This window comes from Nerophis lumbriciformis, linkage group LG39 (genome assembly GCF_033978685.3).
Source record: "Nerophis lumbriciformis linkage group LG39, RoL_Nlum_v2.1, whole genome shotgun sequence".
Classification (NCBI taxonomy): Eukaryota; Metazoa; Chordata; class Actinopteri; order Syngnathiformes; family Syngnathidae; genus Nerophis; species Nerophis lumbriciformis.
In genome coordinates this window covers 15,017,501-15,030,800 of record NC_084586.2, presented here as the reverse complement: position 1 = coordinate 15,030,800, position 13,300 = coordinate 15,017,501, and the positions used below count along the sequence as shown (strand labels likewise).

The 13,300-nt window shown below is 38.4% G+C and overlaps 1 protein-coding gene across 2 annotated transcripts in view; it reads right to left on the bottom strand.

Moving 5' to 3' along the window:
• The window catches only part of LOC133577793 (alpha-N-acetylgalactosaminide alpha-2,6-sialyltransferase 2-like), a 37,759-nt gene extending 27,271 nt beyond the window's left edge, over positions 1 to 10,488 (bottom strand). For both annotated transcript variants that reach the window (XR_009811767.2, XM_061931816.1), the window contains exons 1-3: positions 10,373 to 10,488; positions 5,670 to 5,952; positions 5,422 to 5,584 (exon numbers count right to left, since the gene is read on the bottom strand). Coding sequence is in view for 1 of the 2 variants with exons in the window: in XM_061931816.1 (XP_061787800.1) it covers positions 5,422 to 5,584; positions 5,670 to 5,952; positions 10,373 to 10,467 (541 nt within the window). In the remaining variant the exon portion in view is untranslated. The remainder of the gene's footprint in view (positions 1 to 5,421; positions 5,585 to 5,669; positions 5,953 to 10,372) is intronic.
• Between the last annotated feature and the right edge of the window lie 2,812 nt (positions 10,489 to 13,300).

The following is a 13,300-nucleotide window of genomic DNA, read 5'->3' as shown; positions in this document are numbered from 1 at the left end:
ACAGAAAATATTTTAAGTCCATCAATTTGCCTGAAATAAAAAAAACAAGATACTTATCTAAACTATGAACATTTTGACTGACTTCATTAATTTTATACTGAAAAATAAAATGTATTAAACTCAATAAATAATAACCAATTCAGTTTAATCAGCAACATTAACTCAGAAGTATAATATATTAAACACTTTAACCTACAAAACAAAAAGGAACAAACAATTTGTGCAGATTCTTTATCATTATCATCATTTCATCATCTGTTATTTTACATTTTATGCATTGCTTTTTATTAATATTATTGTCGCCGTGTTACATTTTATTCATTTATTCATGTATTATTTACATGTTTTTCTACATACATTTTAACATACGCGTCATACTATTTTTTCACCTTCCACCCGAATGCAGCTGAGATGGGCTCCAGCACCCCCCGCGACCCCAAAAGGGACAAGCGGTAGAAAATGGATGGATGGATGGATAGTTGAGTTAGCTACCGATCTTCCTTACAATCTTAATCTTAAAAACCTGTCATTTTTAAGTGTTTTGCCTTTTCTGATATTCATCTTGTACTTTGGTTTGTGTAAGTGTAATTTATTCAATATTTTCTTATTGTGATCTGTGTAATTGTACGTTATTTAATGTTTAACAACGCCAGAAATGTGTCCCGTGAAAACCCGTCCGACCGGAACTCTCTAAAGTTAAAACGTTGAAGTGCCAATGATTGTCACACACACACTAGGTGTGGCGAAATTATTCTCTGTATTTGACCCATCACCCTTGATCACCCTCTGGGAGGTGAGGGGACCAGTGAGCGGGAATCATTTTTTGGTGATTCAACCCCCAATTCCAACCCTTGATGCAGAGTGCCAGCAGGGAGGTAATGGCTCCCATTTTTATAGTCTTTGGTCTAATAACTAAAGTTCCATGGGTGAATAATGTAAACTCTCTACACTGGTAGTTTTGAGCGCTTCCATAGCGAGTGTACTTACAGATATAAGTTAGAACTTTACGCTACATTGGCATACCTGCCAACTTTTGAAATCAGAAAAACCTAGTAGACAGGGTCCAGGGGCCGCAGGCCCCGGTAGGTCCAGGACAAAGTCCTGGTGGGGGGTTTGCCCCCCGACGCAAAATGATTATTAGCATTCAGACAGGTTAAAATGTTGCTAAAACCATCACTTTTCTATCAGTCACAGTGACTTTTCAAAACAAAAATATTACAGCAAAAATCATATGGGTTGATTGACATGTTTATTCTGTAAGCTAACTTCAATAGTTTGAAATTATTTTGACAGTTAATGCCAGTTATCCTGTCAACCTTTCACAAGACTTCAATTTGTTAATTGAAAGTATAAACAGTATAAACACTTTTTACAGTAAACAAATGGTAAAACAGTACTAAACAATTCCATTAAAAAAAAAATTGGTGTCATTATTAACTTTCTGTCCAAGCTTGTATAATCTACTGCCTTGTTCAATTGTAAAAAATATTCTGTGCCTAAAATTCACATTTCTATCACAATTATCATACTGTAAACATGGTAAGCTAACTTCATTAAAATTAATAGTCCTGTCAATAGCATGGAATTACAATTCAAATGTAGTTTTTTTGTAAGCCTTTCAAAAGAATTCAAAATATGAAAAATTAATGAAAATTAATTTAAGCCATCAGACACTTGAAAAGTGGCACATCACATCTCTAATGTAATCATTTGAACTTTTCAACAGAAATAGCACTGCAAAAATATTAAGGACATAATTCTGTATTTTGGTAGTTATGCTGTCAACCTTTAACAAGATTTCTTCAACTTGGACTTGAAAGCATAAATAGTACAAACACTTTTAACAGTATAACAGTACTAAACAATTCCAATAGATAACATTGGTGTCATTACCTTTTTGTGGCTAAAATCCAAATTTATTCTATCAGATTGATCATACTGCAAAAATGATATGGTAACTTTATGATAAATTTACTTCATTAAAATGTAATTCAATAGCATCATAAATAAAACTTCGGCATTTATCACATCCAAAGAATCTGTTTGGGCGACGAAAAACGTTGAAAGTTTTCCACTTGTATCGCTAGCAACGGCATTAGACTTGTGTTTTTTTGTCCCAACGTGGTCTTTTACATCGCTAATTCCTCCGTGTCCGATCGAAAAATCTTGTCTGCACAAGGTGCAATTCGCGTAGTTTTCACCCTTTTTGGAACGGATAATTATTCCCGGATAGGCTTTTGAATATTCTTCACGGAATGACTGCAGTTTTCTTTTCGGTTTAAGACTCGTTTGCGATTTTTCTCCGGCTGATTCCATGATCGTTCGCTCGTTTGGAAACAATGGCAACTGGTGCCTCGTGCTTGACAGCGGTGCTATAAATAGCCTCGCGCATGGCATTCGGAATGGCTCGATAGGAAGTTACGGGAAGCAGTGTCGATTGTCATTGTTGTTACGCGATTTCGTGAATAAAACTTAAAAAAAAAATTAATAATTTAATTAATGAAAAAACGTATTTTTAATCACTGCAACCGTAACCCGGAATAGGTTGATGAAAACCGTACTAATTACGGGAAAACCGGAGTAGTTGGCAGGTATGCATTGGGCAATTCATTTCAGTGGGAATTTCACAAAACATTGGGAATTTCGGAAAATCCTGGAATTTTTTTTAACTTGGAAAAATTATAATTGGAATTTCCACAATGGTGGAATGTCTTGAAGTTGGTACTTTCCCATTTAAACAAAAAAATGCATGTCTCCTGACTCAGGAGACATGCACATATAAATTAAATACACAAATGAGCTCAAATATACCTACAAACGAGACATAATGATACAACATGTACATACAGCTAGCCTAAATAGCATGTTAGCATTGATTAGCTTGCAGTCTCGCACTGACCAAATATGCCTTGCTTAGCACTCCATAGAAGTCAGTAACACCAACAAAGCTCACCTTTGTGCATTCACGCACAGCATGAAACGTTTGGTGCACAAAATGAGACAAAGGCGTGGCATAAAACACGTCTTTCTGCGGCAGCGTCGGGGAAAGTTGGACATGTAAAGAAAACTGCTGCGTCACAGTCCACACAACCTTGTTGAGTTCAAGGTCCGCCGAAATGAGTAGGACAAAACGGCGCTCGCAAAATAGTCTCATCAGTGAAGCATAAACACAAACATGCTAAACAGTTGTCTTTCTAACAATTAGGAAGGTTTGTGTCATATTTGTCCTCATACAGAAAGTAATTTTAACTTCTTAAGGCCCAATATACCATGAATTGATTTACGTGGACCCCGACTTAAACAAGTTGAAAAACTTATGTTAGCATTTAGTGGTTAATTGTACAGAATATGTACTGAACTGTGCAATCTACTAATAAAAGTTTCAATCAATCAATCACATTGTTTACATGCTTTTTTTATTTCTCTTTGCTATTTGGGCTTATTTACGAAGCCCCTAAAGGGACATGGGGGAAATATATTTTTTAATATATATATATTTTTTTTTTTAGACATGTATCTCGTGCGCACGAGAAACTTTTTATAAAGTTATAAAAAAAAATTAAAAAATAATATATATTTTTTAGACATGTATCTCGTGCGCACGAGAAACTTTTTATAAAGTTATAAAAATAAAAAATAAAAATTATATATATTTTTTTAGACATGAATGAGAAACTTTATCATGCGCACGAGATACATGTCTAAAAAAAATTTTTTTTAAAATTTTTTTTTTATAACTTTATAAAAGTTTCTCTTGCGCACGAGATACATGTCTAAAAAATATATATATTTTTTTTTTTTAAATGTATAACTTTATAAAAAGTTTCTCGTGCGCGCGAAAAAACTTTTTATAAAGTTATAAAAAAAAAACATTTATAATTTTTTTTTAGACATGTATCTTGTGCGCACGAGAAATTATCTCGTGCGCACGAGAAACTTTTTATAAAGTTATAAAAAAAAAATTAATATAATATATATTTTTTAGACATGTACGACCGATACGACATGCACGAGAAACTTTTTATAAAGTTATAAAAAAATTAAATAAATTATATATTTTTTTTTAGACATGAATGAAAAATTTTATCATGCGCACGAGATACATGTCTAAAAAAAAATTATTATTATTATTTTTATAACTTTATAAAAAGTTTCTCTTGCGCACGAGATCGTTTCTCGTGCGCACGAGAAAGTTTCTCGTGCACGCGAAAAAACTTTTTATAAAGTTATAAAAAAAAAAACATTTATAATTTTTTTTTTAGACATGTATCTTGTGCGCACGAGAAATTATCTTGTGCGCACGAGAAACTTTTTATAAAGTTATAAAAAAAAATGTTAAATACTATATATTTTTTAGACATGTATCTCGTGCGCACGAGAAACTTTTTATAAAGTTATAAAAAAATATATATATATATATATTTTTTTTAGACATGAATGAGAAATTTTATCATGCGCACGAGATACGTGTCTAAAAAAAAATTATTATTATTATTATTTTTATAACTTTATAAAAAGTTTCTCTTGCGCACAAGATCGTTTCTTGTGCGCACGAGAAAGTTTCTCGTGCGCGCGAAAAAACTTTTTATAAAGTTATAAAAAAAAAAACATTTATAATTTTTTTTTTAGACATGTATCTTGTGCGCACGAGAAACTTTCTCATGCACACGAGATACATGTCTAAAAAAAAAAAATATTATTATTATTATTTTTTTTTTTATAACTTTATAAAGAGTTTCTCTTGCGCACGAGATCGTCTCTCGTGCGCACGAGATACATGTCTAAAAAAAAATTAAAAAAAATTAAAAATTATTTAAAAAAAAATGTTTTCCCCTATGTCTCTTTAGGGGCTCCGTACTTATTGGACCCTAATTAGAATAAAACTAAGAATCATCTTTTGATATGATGTACTTAGTCCATAAGTACACAAACGTGTACTTCATGTTTAGTGACATGCTAATTCTTAATTTTACAATTTTTTTCCCCAAATTCCATTGTATGTTATACTCTTCTGACACCACCAGATGGCAGTATAAGTGTCCACATATGCGGCCATAAGACCCCAATTCAGTAGTGTACACAATTTTGGAAATAAGAGCTAAAAGGTGCTGTCCACGCATGTGGCCACCCTTAAACATAAAATATATTCCCTCCCCCCCCCCCCAATCTTTTTTTCATTTTAATGTATTTAAAAAAAAACTCCAGGCAGCCACTAGGGCGGCGCTAAAGAGCCACGGGTTGCCAACCCCAGCAGCTTGGGATAAAATGGTCTGGCATGTTGGCAATTATGTTTCTTTGTTTTGTTTTTATTTTTATTTTTGGGGGGGCAATTATGTTAATGACATCATTTTCATCAGGGCATTGTTTGTGGCCGCGCACGCAACGAGTATGATGATGGGATTAAGAGTCAAACATGCGTACCGTCGTAAGTGAAGCCCATGAAGCCATAGGGACTTCTGAAGTGAGAGAGTCTGTTCCACTCGCTCATGTTGATGTTGTCTTTGTGCAGGAACAAGCGAATGTTGGGAAGGAATGCCTTCCTGAAGCTCTCATCCTGGGAATTCCTGAGGGATTGTTGGCACGTCTAGGTAAAAAGAAGAAGAAAAAAAATGGCAGCACGTTTAGTTGTTAAATGATTCAATTCAGTCACTTCTCTTCTTCTCTCTTACCGACTGTCTGGGTGCAGCATCCTGGTTGTAAACGTCGTCTAACTCCCACACTGGAGACTTTGAGAAGTTTTGTGGCAGCAGGATGGGCATGGGGGTCTCGGGATTGGTCCCTTGCTCACTTTCCACCTTTGTGGGGCGAGTGGAGGTCACCGTTGAGTCGTACTTTGCTTCACTGAATACCGTGGAGCTTCCCTCCTGAGCCCAGCCGGTGGCATTCGTCTCGGACCAACGGCCCGCCGGGACCAGATCCAATTTCCTTGAGAAAGTGGTCCAGGTAGGTGGACTATAGTCGGGAGAAAAGAATGTGAAATAATGAATAAGCCCCAGCAAGGGTGTCTAATGTTTTGCCCACAAAGAGCAGCAGACTGGAAAAATGCAACATGTTTTAAAAAAGCTGGCACAAGTGGCAAAAAAGACTGAGAAAGTTGATGAATCATCATCATCAAACACTTATTTGGCACCTCCCACAGGTGAACAGGCCGATTGGGAACAGGTGGGTGCCATGATTGGGTATAAAAGCAGCTTCCATGAAATGCTCAGGTATTCACAAACAAGGACGGGGCGAGGGTCACCACTTTGTGAGCAAATGCGTGCATCAGAAAGTGACATCGGTGTGTAAAGGATATCACCGCATGGGCTCAGGAACACTTCAGAAAACCGCTGTCGGTAACGACAGTTTGCCGCTACATCTGTAAGTGCAAGTTAAAACTCTACTGTGCGAACGCGAAAGCCATTTATCAACAACACCCAGAAAAATGTCGCCGGCTTCGCTGGGCCCGAGCTCATCTAAGATGGACTGATGCAAAGTGGAAAAGTATTCTTTGGTCTGACGAGTCCATATTTTAAATTGTTTTTTGGAAACTGTGGACGTCGTGTCCTCTGGACCAAAGAGGAAAAGAACCATTCGGATTGTTATAGGCGCAAAGTTCAAAAGCCAGCATCTGTGATGGTATGGGGGTGTATTAGTGGGTAACTTACACATCTGTGAAGGAACCATTAATGCTGAAAGGTACATACAGGTTTTGGAGCAACATATATTGCCATCCAAGCAACGTTATCATGGACGCCCCTGCTTATTTCAGCAAGACAATGCCAAGCCACATTCTGCACGTGTTACAACAGCGTGGCATCATAGGAAAAGAGTGTGCGTACTAGACTGGCCTGCCTGTAGTCCAGACCTGTCTCCCATTGAAAATGTGTGGCGCATTATGAAGCCTAAAATACCACAACGGAGACCCCCGGACTGTTGAACAACTTAAGCTGTACATCAAGCAAGATTGGGAAAGAATTCCACATGAAAAGCTTCAAAAATGTGTCTCCTCAGTTCCAAAACGTTTACTGAGTGTTGTTAAAAGGAAAGGCCATGTAACACAGTGGTAAAAATGCCCCTGTGACAACTTTTTTGCAATGTGTTGCTGCCATTAAATTCTAAGTTCACGATTATTTGCAAAAAAGTTTCTCAGTGTGAACATTAAATATCTTGTTTTTGCAGTCTATTCAATTGAATATAAGTTGAAAAGGATTTGCAAATCATTTTATTCTGTTTTTATTTACCATTTACACAACTTGACAACTTAACTGGTTTTGGGTTTTGTATATTATATATCTGTATTTTATTTCTAAGACAGTATATAATCATATATCATAATCAAAAAAGCAATTATTTAAAGAAATAAATCATGTAATTAATACTATATATAATATTCAATTTCTAGTTTAATAAAACTACCGTATTTTCCGCACTATAAGGCGCACCTAAAAACCACAAATTTTCTCAAAAGCTGACAGTGCGCCTTATAACCCGGTGCGCTTTATATATGGATAAATATTAAGATTCATTTTCATAAAGTTTCGGTCTCGTAACTACGGTAAACAGCCGCCATCTTTTTTCCCGGTAGAACAGGAAGCGCTTCTTCTTCTACGCAAGCAACTGCCAAGGTAAGCACCCGCCCCCATAGAACAGGAAGCGCTTCTTCTTCTACTGTAAGCAACCACCCGCCCGCGTAGAAGAAGAAAAAGCGCGCGGATATTACCGTACGTTTCATTTCCTTTGTGTGTTTACATCTGTAAAGACCACAAAATGGCTCCTACTAAACGACAGGGATCCGGTTCATGAAAAGACGCAATCTCTCCATCCGCACACGGATTACTATTTCACAGCAACTGATATTCCTGTGAACCGCACTGTGGATACAACGGGAGCACGTACGGTGAATATTTGCACCACAGGGAATGAGAAGTCATCCTTCACTGTGGTTCTAGCTTGCCATGCTAATGGCCAGAAACTTCCACCCATGGTGATATTCAAAAGGAAGACCTTGCCAAAAGAGACCTTTCCAGCCGGCGTCATCAAAAAAGCTAACTCGAAGGGATGGATGAAGAAAAGATGAGCGAGTGGTTAAGGTAAGTTTAAGTTTACGCGAAGAGGCCGGGTGGCTTTTTTCACGCAGCTTCGTCCATGTTGATATACGATTCCATGCGCGCCCACATCACGCTGGTTTTAATATATTATTAAAGTTTGACTGACCTATTTGACTGTTTTTTTGACATTCCTTTAGCGCAGTTAGATGCGGCTTACAACACGGGGCGGCTTATAGGTGGACAAAGTTTTGAAATATGCCGTTCATTGAAGGCGCGGCTTATAACCCAGGGCGCCTTATGGTGCGGAAAATACGGTATATTTAATATAGCACTTTTTAAAAAAAAAAGCTTTATATATGAACACAGATACAGTTTGCAGTGAACATCCCAGTCAACAAAGTAAAGACTTTATAAACAAGTTGTGACAATGTTTCATCGCCTGCTGCAAAACATCAAATAGTTTTCTCCTTCACTGTATACTTTTAGTGTGGGGACAAGTGTCTCCAATATTGTCAACACCTGTCTCCATCTAAACACAGCAGTGCACTCTTAAACACACGGCCGGAAGCGAGGGAAAATGAGGTTAAAGCAAGCGCTTGGCTCTGTTTACTCCGAGGGGAAATCTCCGGAGCAAAGTCTGTGTAGTTAGTCAGCCATGATTATCAAGTCAAACGACGCTAGTGCGCATGCGCTTGACTTCCTGTTGCCGAAAATGCATTAAAAAAAATCGTTTTTTCGGTAATTAGAAAATTAAACGGTATAACTAACCGTCGGGGGTTTTATCGCAAATTATCATTATACCGTTTACCGTTACATCCATAGTCCATTAACAAGTAAAAAAGCAAGGGTGGTCACGGCATGTTCTTGCTGCAAATGTTGGTCAAGTTTTTGGGGCATCACGGCAAAAGACGAGGGCGGTCGCAGCACTTTCCGCAGTTGACGCGGTTAAATTGGCTGCTAGGGCTCACTTTAGACACCTTATACCTAAAGTACCTCACCTGGCCCGCCGGACATTCCCCCAAAAATGTTTTAGCTCTTTAAGATCGAAACTGTAGCTGCCATTATGAAGTGCAGTGATGTTTTCAAATTAGCTTGAACTATACAAAGTATTTCAATGGTTTGAATCTGTGCTTTTGCATGATATACTGGTTACTATGGTAATCTAATTAGTTACTATGGTAATCTAATTGTCAGAATAATTGTATCTAAGTTATCACAAAACTTTGTGTTGAAATGAGTTCCCGGCGAGAAGACAAAAGCTGTCTTTGAACCTACCAAGAAGAAGGCTTGTAAAACTCCACTGTTGTAGGATGGGAAGCAACATGAAGGTGTTCTGTTTCTTTCATGTATTGTAATCAACGGAAAGCTATCGTCTAGACCCAAGAACTACAAAGCGAAGAGGAAGCAGGGCCTGACTCCCCTCAAGGCGACCTTTTCTGTGAACTGTTTTACGACCTTTTCCGTGAACTCTTTTACGACCTTTTCCGTGAACTCTTTTACAACCTTTTCCGTGAACTCTTTTACGACCTTTTCTTTGAACTGTTCTGTAACCAAAGACGATGGCTGTTTACGACCCCCTCCCTTAGAAACAGCTGTCGCCATGTAATCAGGGAAAGTCCAAATAAAAAAGGTGGCGTACAATCTTTCGCCAAAGCGTGCTGGAGACTGTACAAGAGTACAGCCCAGACGTTTCTCCTCAAATTGAGTCAAATTTTATTCCGTCTCTTATTAATTATTTGCCTCTTGTCTTGTTTAACAGATGTCATCAGTGTTTGAACCTGACACTAATTACTTACTATGGTAATCTAAGTCACAGCAGCTTAAACGAGGCACCAAGCAGTGTGGGTGGGGAGCGTTTCCACAGAGTGCTTCCAGAGTGGCCAGCCTGAAATGCGTGGGAGGAGATTTTTACAACAAAGTTCTAAAGCTTAGTGATATATCAGATTGTAGGTGGATTTATTTTACCCTTCGCGTTCATATTTCGCTGTGTTTGTTGGATTTTTGTTGTGTTTTGCTTAATTGTAAAATATTTTGATCGAGAGGGAGGGTGACGTTCATATGATGTCAATATTCAGTGTTTTATCGTTCGTAGTTAATATTGTAAATCCCACATTCTGTATTTTCATGTACATTCTGGGTGTCTCATTCAGTAAGTGTTTTAAGGCGGTCTGTCATAAAATTTTTAGCATTCAATCAGACATGATTGTGAGGTTTTGTATTAGTGTTCCTAAAAATCAGATATGCCAACCCCCAGACACATTTTTTTCTCTAAGTTTCGCCCCCACCCTAGTCAAAATAATTGCCCAGGCCAGCCTTAATGGGAGCAAAAAAAGGATATTTACCTTATGTCACAGGATAACTGTGACTGATGCGTCACGAAAAGAACAACGGCGATCAAGAGAGCAACCAGCAAATTCCAAGTCTTGCAAATGGCCATCACCTTGCATCTGACTGAGCGTACTGGATATGGCACCTGTAACACCACCACTGACAGGGCAAGGCCTACACACACATGTGCAAACACACCCACACCCAATTATTATTCCTGCAGTCATGGAATAGAGTGCATATTTGGCATCAAATACGCAAGCGTGACGAAAACACAGGCGTCAACTCTGTTCGGTGCAGTTGATAGTCATGACGATTTATAAATACCATGTTAAGAATAGGTGCATACCAGTGACGTGCAGTCACTAGAGGCAGGTGAGGCGCGGCCTCACCTACCATCATGAAAAGAAAAAAAATGTAAAAAGAAAAACAATTAATTAAATTGTTATATGTATCCAGTGATTATACTATAAAGTTATTTTCCATTTAACTTCACCAGTTTTAGATTATTTTTATTCAAAATCGCTGAATTTTCACATTTGCCGTTCAAATACTGAGAAGAGACGGTGCGGTGAACAGCAGCCAGTTGAGGCACGTCACTCAGTGCCTCAACATGGATTCCAGACTCGGCTAACTGCTGGCCTGCTGTGCAGTGAGACCGTATTGCTATATGAATTATATTATACGTTTCCATAGTTTAGTTAGCTGAGGTATATAATGTACAGTGTATTTTGTCAACAACTGTATGTGTGTAACGTATTTCTTGTGCTGAGCGATCATAAAACGGCTGCAAAAGACGCACTGGCTGCGGCTCCAGTAATCCCGCCTCCTGCACCCCCGCCGTAGAATTGTTATATCAACTAAAGCCCACACTTAAACTTTCCACGTGCAAGACTGAATCTATTTAAAAAAGTTATTCCATAAGAAGCCAAAAAGTGCAAAAACAATAATGTTCGTGTTGGAGGAGTTGTGAATGACTGCAGGGCCACAACATTAGGTACACCTGCAGACTGCAGGTGCACCTAATTCACAACTCCTCCAACACGAACATTATTGTTTTTGCACTTTTTGGCTTCTTAATAAATAACTTTTGTAACCTATTTTCATGGGCTTTCCTCTTTGTGATGTTAAGTTCCTGTTATGCGCTGTTATACAGTATATGCCTTGAGCTCTTATTTTGAAGGCGCTAAGAGCGGAAGTGATGACACGGAGTGGAGCGGAAGTTTTTGAAAGAAGGTAAATAAAGTGGTCCTCGTGTAAACTGGAGCCTCCATGTTTGTTATTTTGTAGTTTCATACAGTATAGGCAACATTTATAAACCCTCGGTTACACTTTTTAAAATAGATTCAATCTTGCACGTGGAAAGTTTAAGTGAGGGCTTTAGTTGCGGCGCATGGACTTAATTTATAAGTAAAGGTAAGACCATAATAACGTTTTTTTTTATTAAATGTGCTTTTTTGTGTGCTACAGTTTGTATGTGTAAAGTTAAAGTACCAATGATTGTCACACACACACTAGGTGTAATGAAATTTGTCGTCTGCATTTGACCCATCCCCTTGATCACCCCCTGGGAGGTGAGGGGAGCAGTGGGCAGCAGCGGCGCCGCACCCGGGAATCATTTTTGGTGATTTAACCCCCAATTCCAACCCTTGATGCTGAGTGCCAAGCAGGGAAGAATGCTGGTATGAGCTTTTAAACATAACCCGTTAACTGCTGCCAATAAAATGGTGAATAAGATACTCTTTAGGCTTCATATGTTTGTAAATCTGACTGTGATGAAGTCAGTGCCTCACCAGCCATCAACTTCACCGCACGTCACTGGTGCATACAGTACAGGCCAAACATTTGGACACGCCTTCTCATTCACAACACAACTGATGGTCCCAACCCCATTGATAGAGCAAGATTTTCCACTAATCGACCAGGAAACATGTTACCGTATTTCCCGGACCAAATGTAAAAGACTTCCTTGTGGTGTGAATAACATGTAATGATGGTTCTTTGGTCAAAATGTTGCGTAGATGATGTTTTACAGATCATCTTCAAGTCACTTCAGGATGCCCCGTTTTGCGGGCGGTCTTATTTACGTGGCTCACCTTCGACAGCGTCTTCTCCCCGTCATCTTTGTTGTAGCGGTGTAGCGTGCAAGGACGGGAGTGGAAGAAGTCTCAAAAGATGGATCTAACAGTTATAATAACATTCAATCAATAACCGAGCAGCGTCTCGTCATCCGTGGCTGACTAGTGCAACAACAACAACGCCGGAAATGTGCCCCCTGAAAAACAGTCCGACCGGAACTCTCTAATAACTGAAGTTCCTTGGGTGAATAATGTAAACTCACCATACCGGTATGTTTTAGCGCTTTCATGGCGAGTTTACTGACAGATATAAGTAAGAACTTTACACTACTTTATATTAGAAATGGCAACAGCGGAGGATGAATGTCCCATAACAAGAAGATAGAGAAAAAGAAGAGGTTTATCGACTACAAATTTTCAGGACTTATGCAGATCCCAAATACAGATCAGCAGGCACCATCCTACTCAGTGGCCTGGTGGTTAGAGTGTCCGCCCTGAGATGGGTAGGTTGTGAGGTCAAACCCCGGCCGAGTCAGACCAAAGACTATAAAAACGGGAGCCATTACCTCCCTGCTTGGCACTCAGCATCAAGGGTTGGAATTGGGGATTAAATCACCAAAAATCAAAAGACACATTTTGGGCCATTTTTTCTATTTTTATTTCTGAAACAAAACTATTTAATGAGACTTTTGTAAATAGGACTCCTGCTGAACAAGGATGTTAGCGTTATGCTAAAAACATGCTAAACGCAAAGAAAACGCTTAAATACTGCTTCCGGTTCAATTTGTCATCACACAGATAAACACTCATTTTCGTATTTTGGATGAACATGAATTTGATTTTTGTGTTTATCTGGGGAAAAAA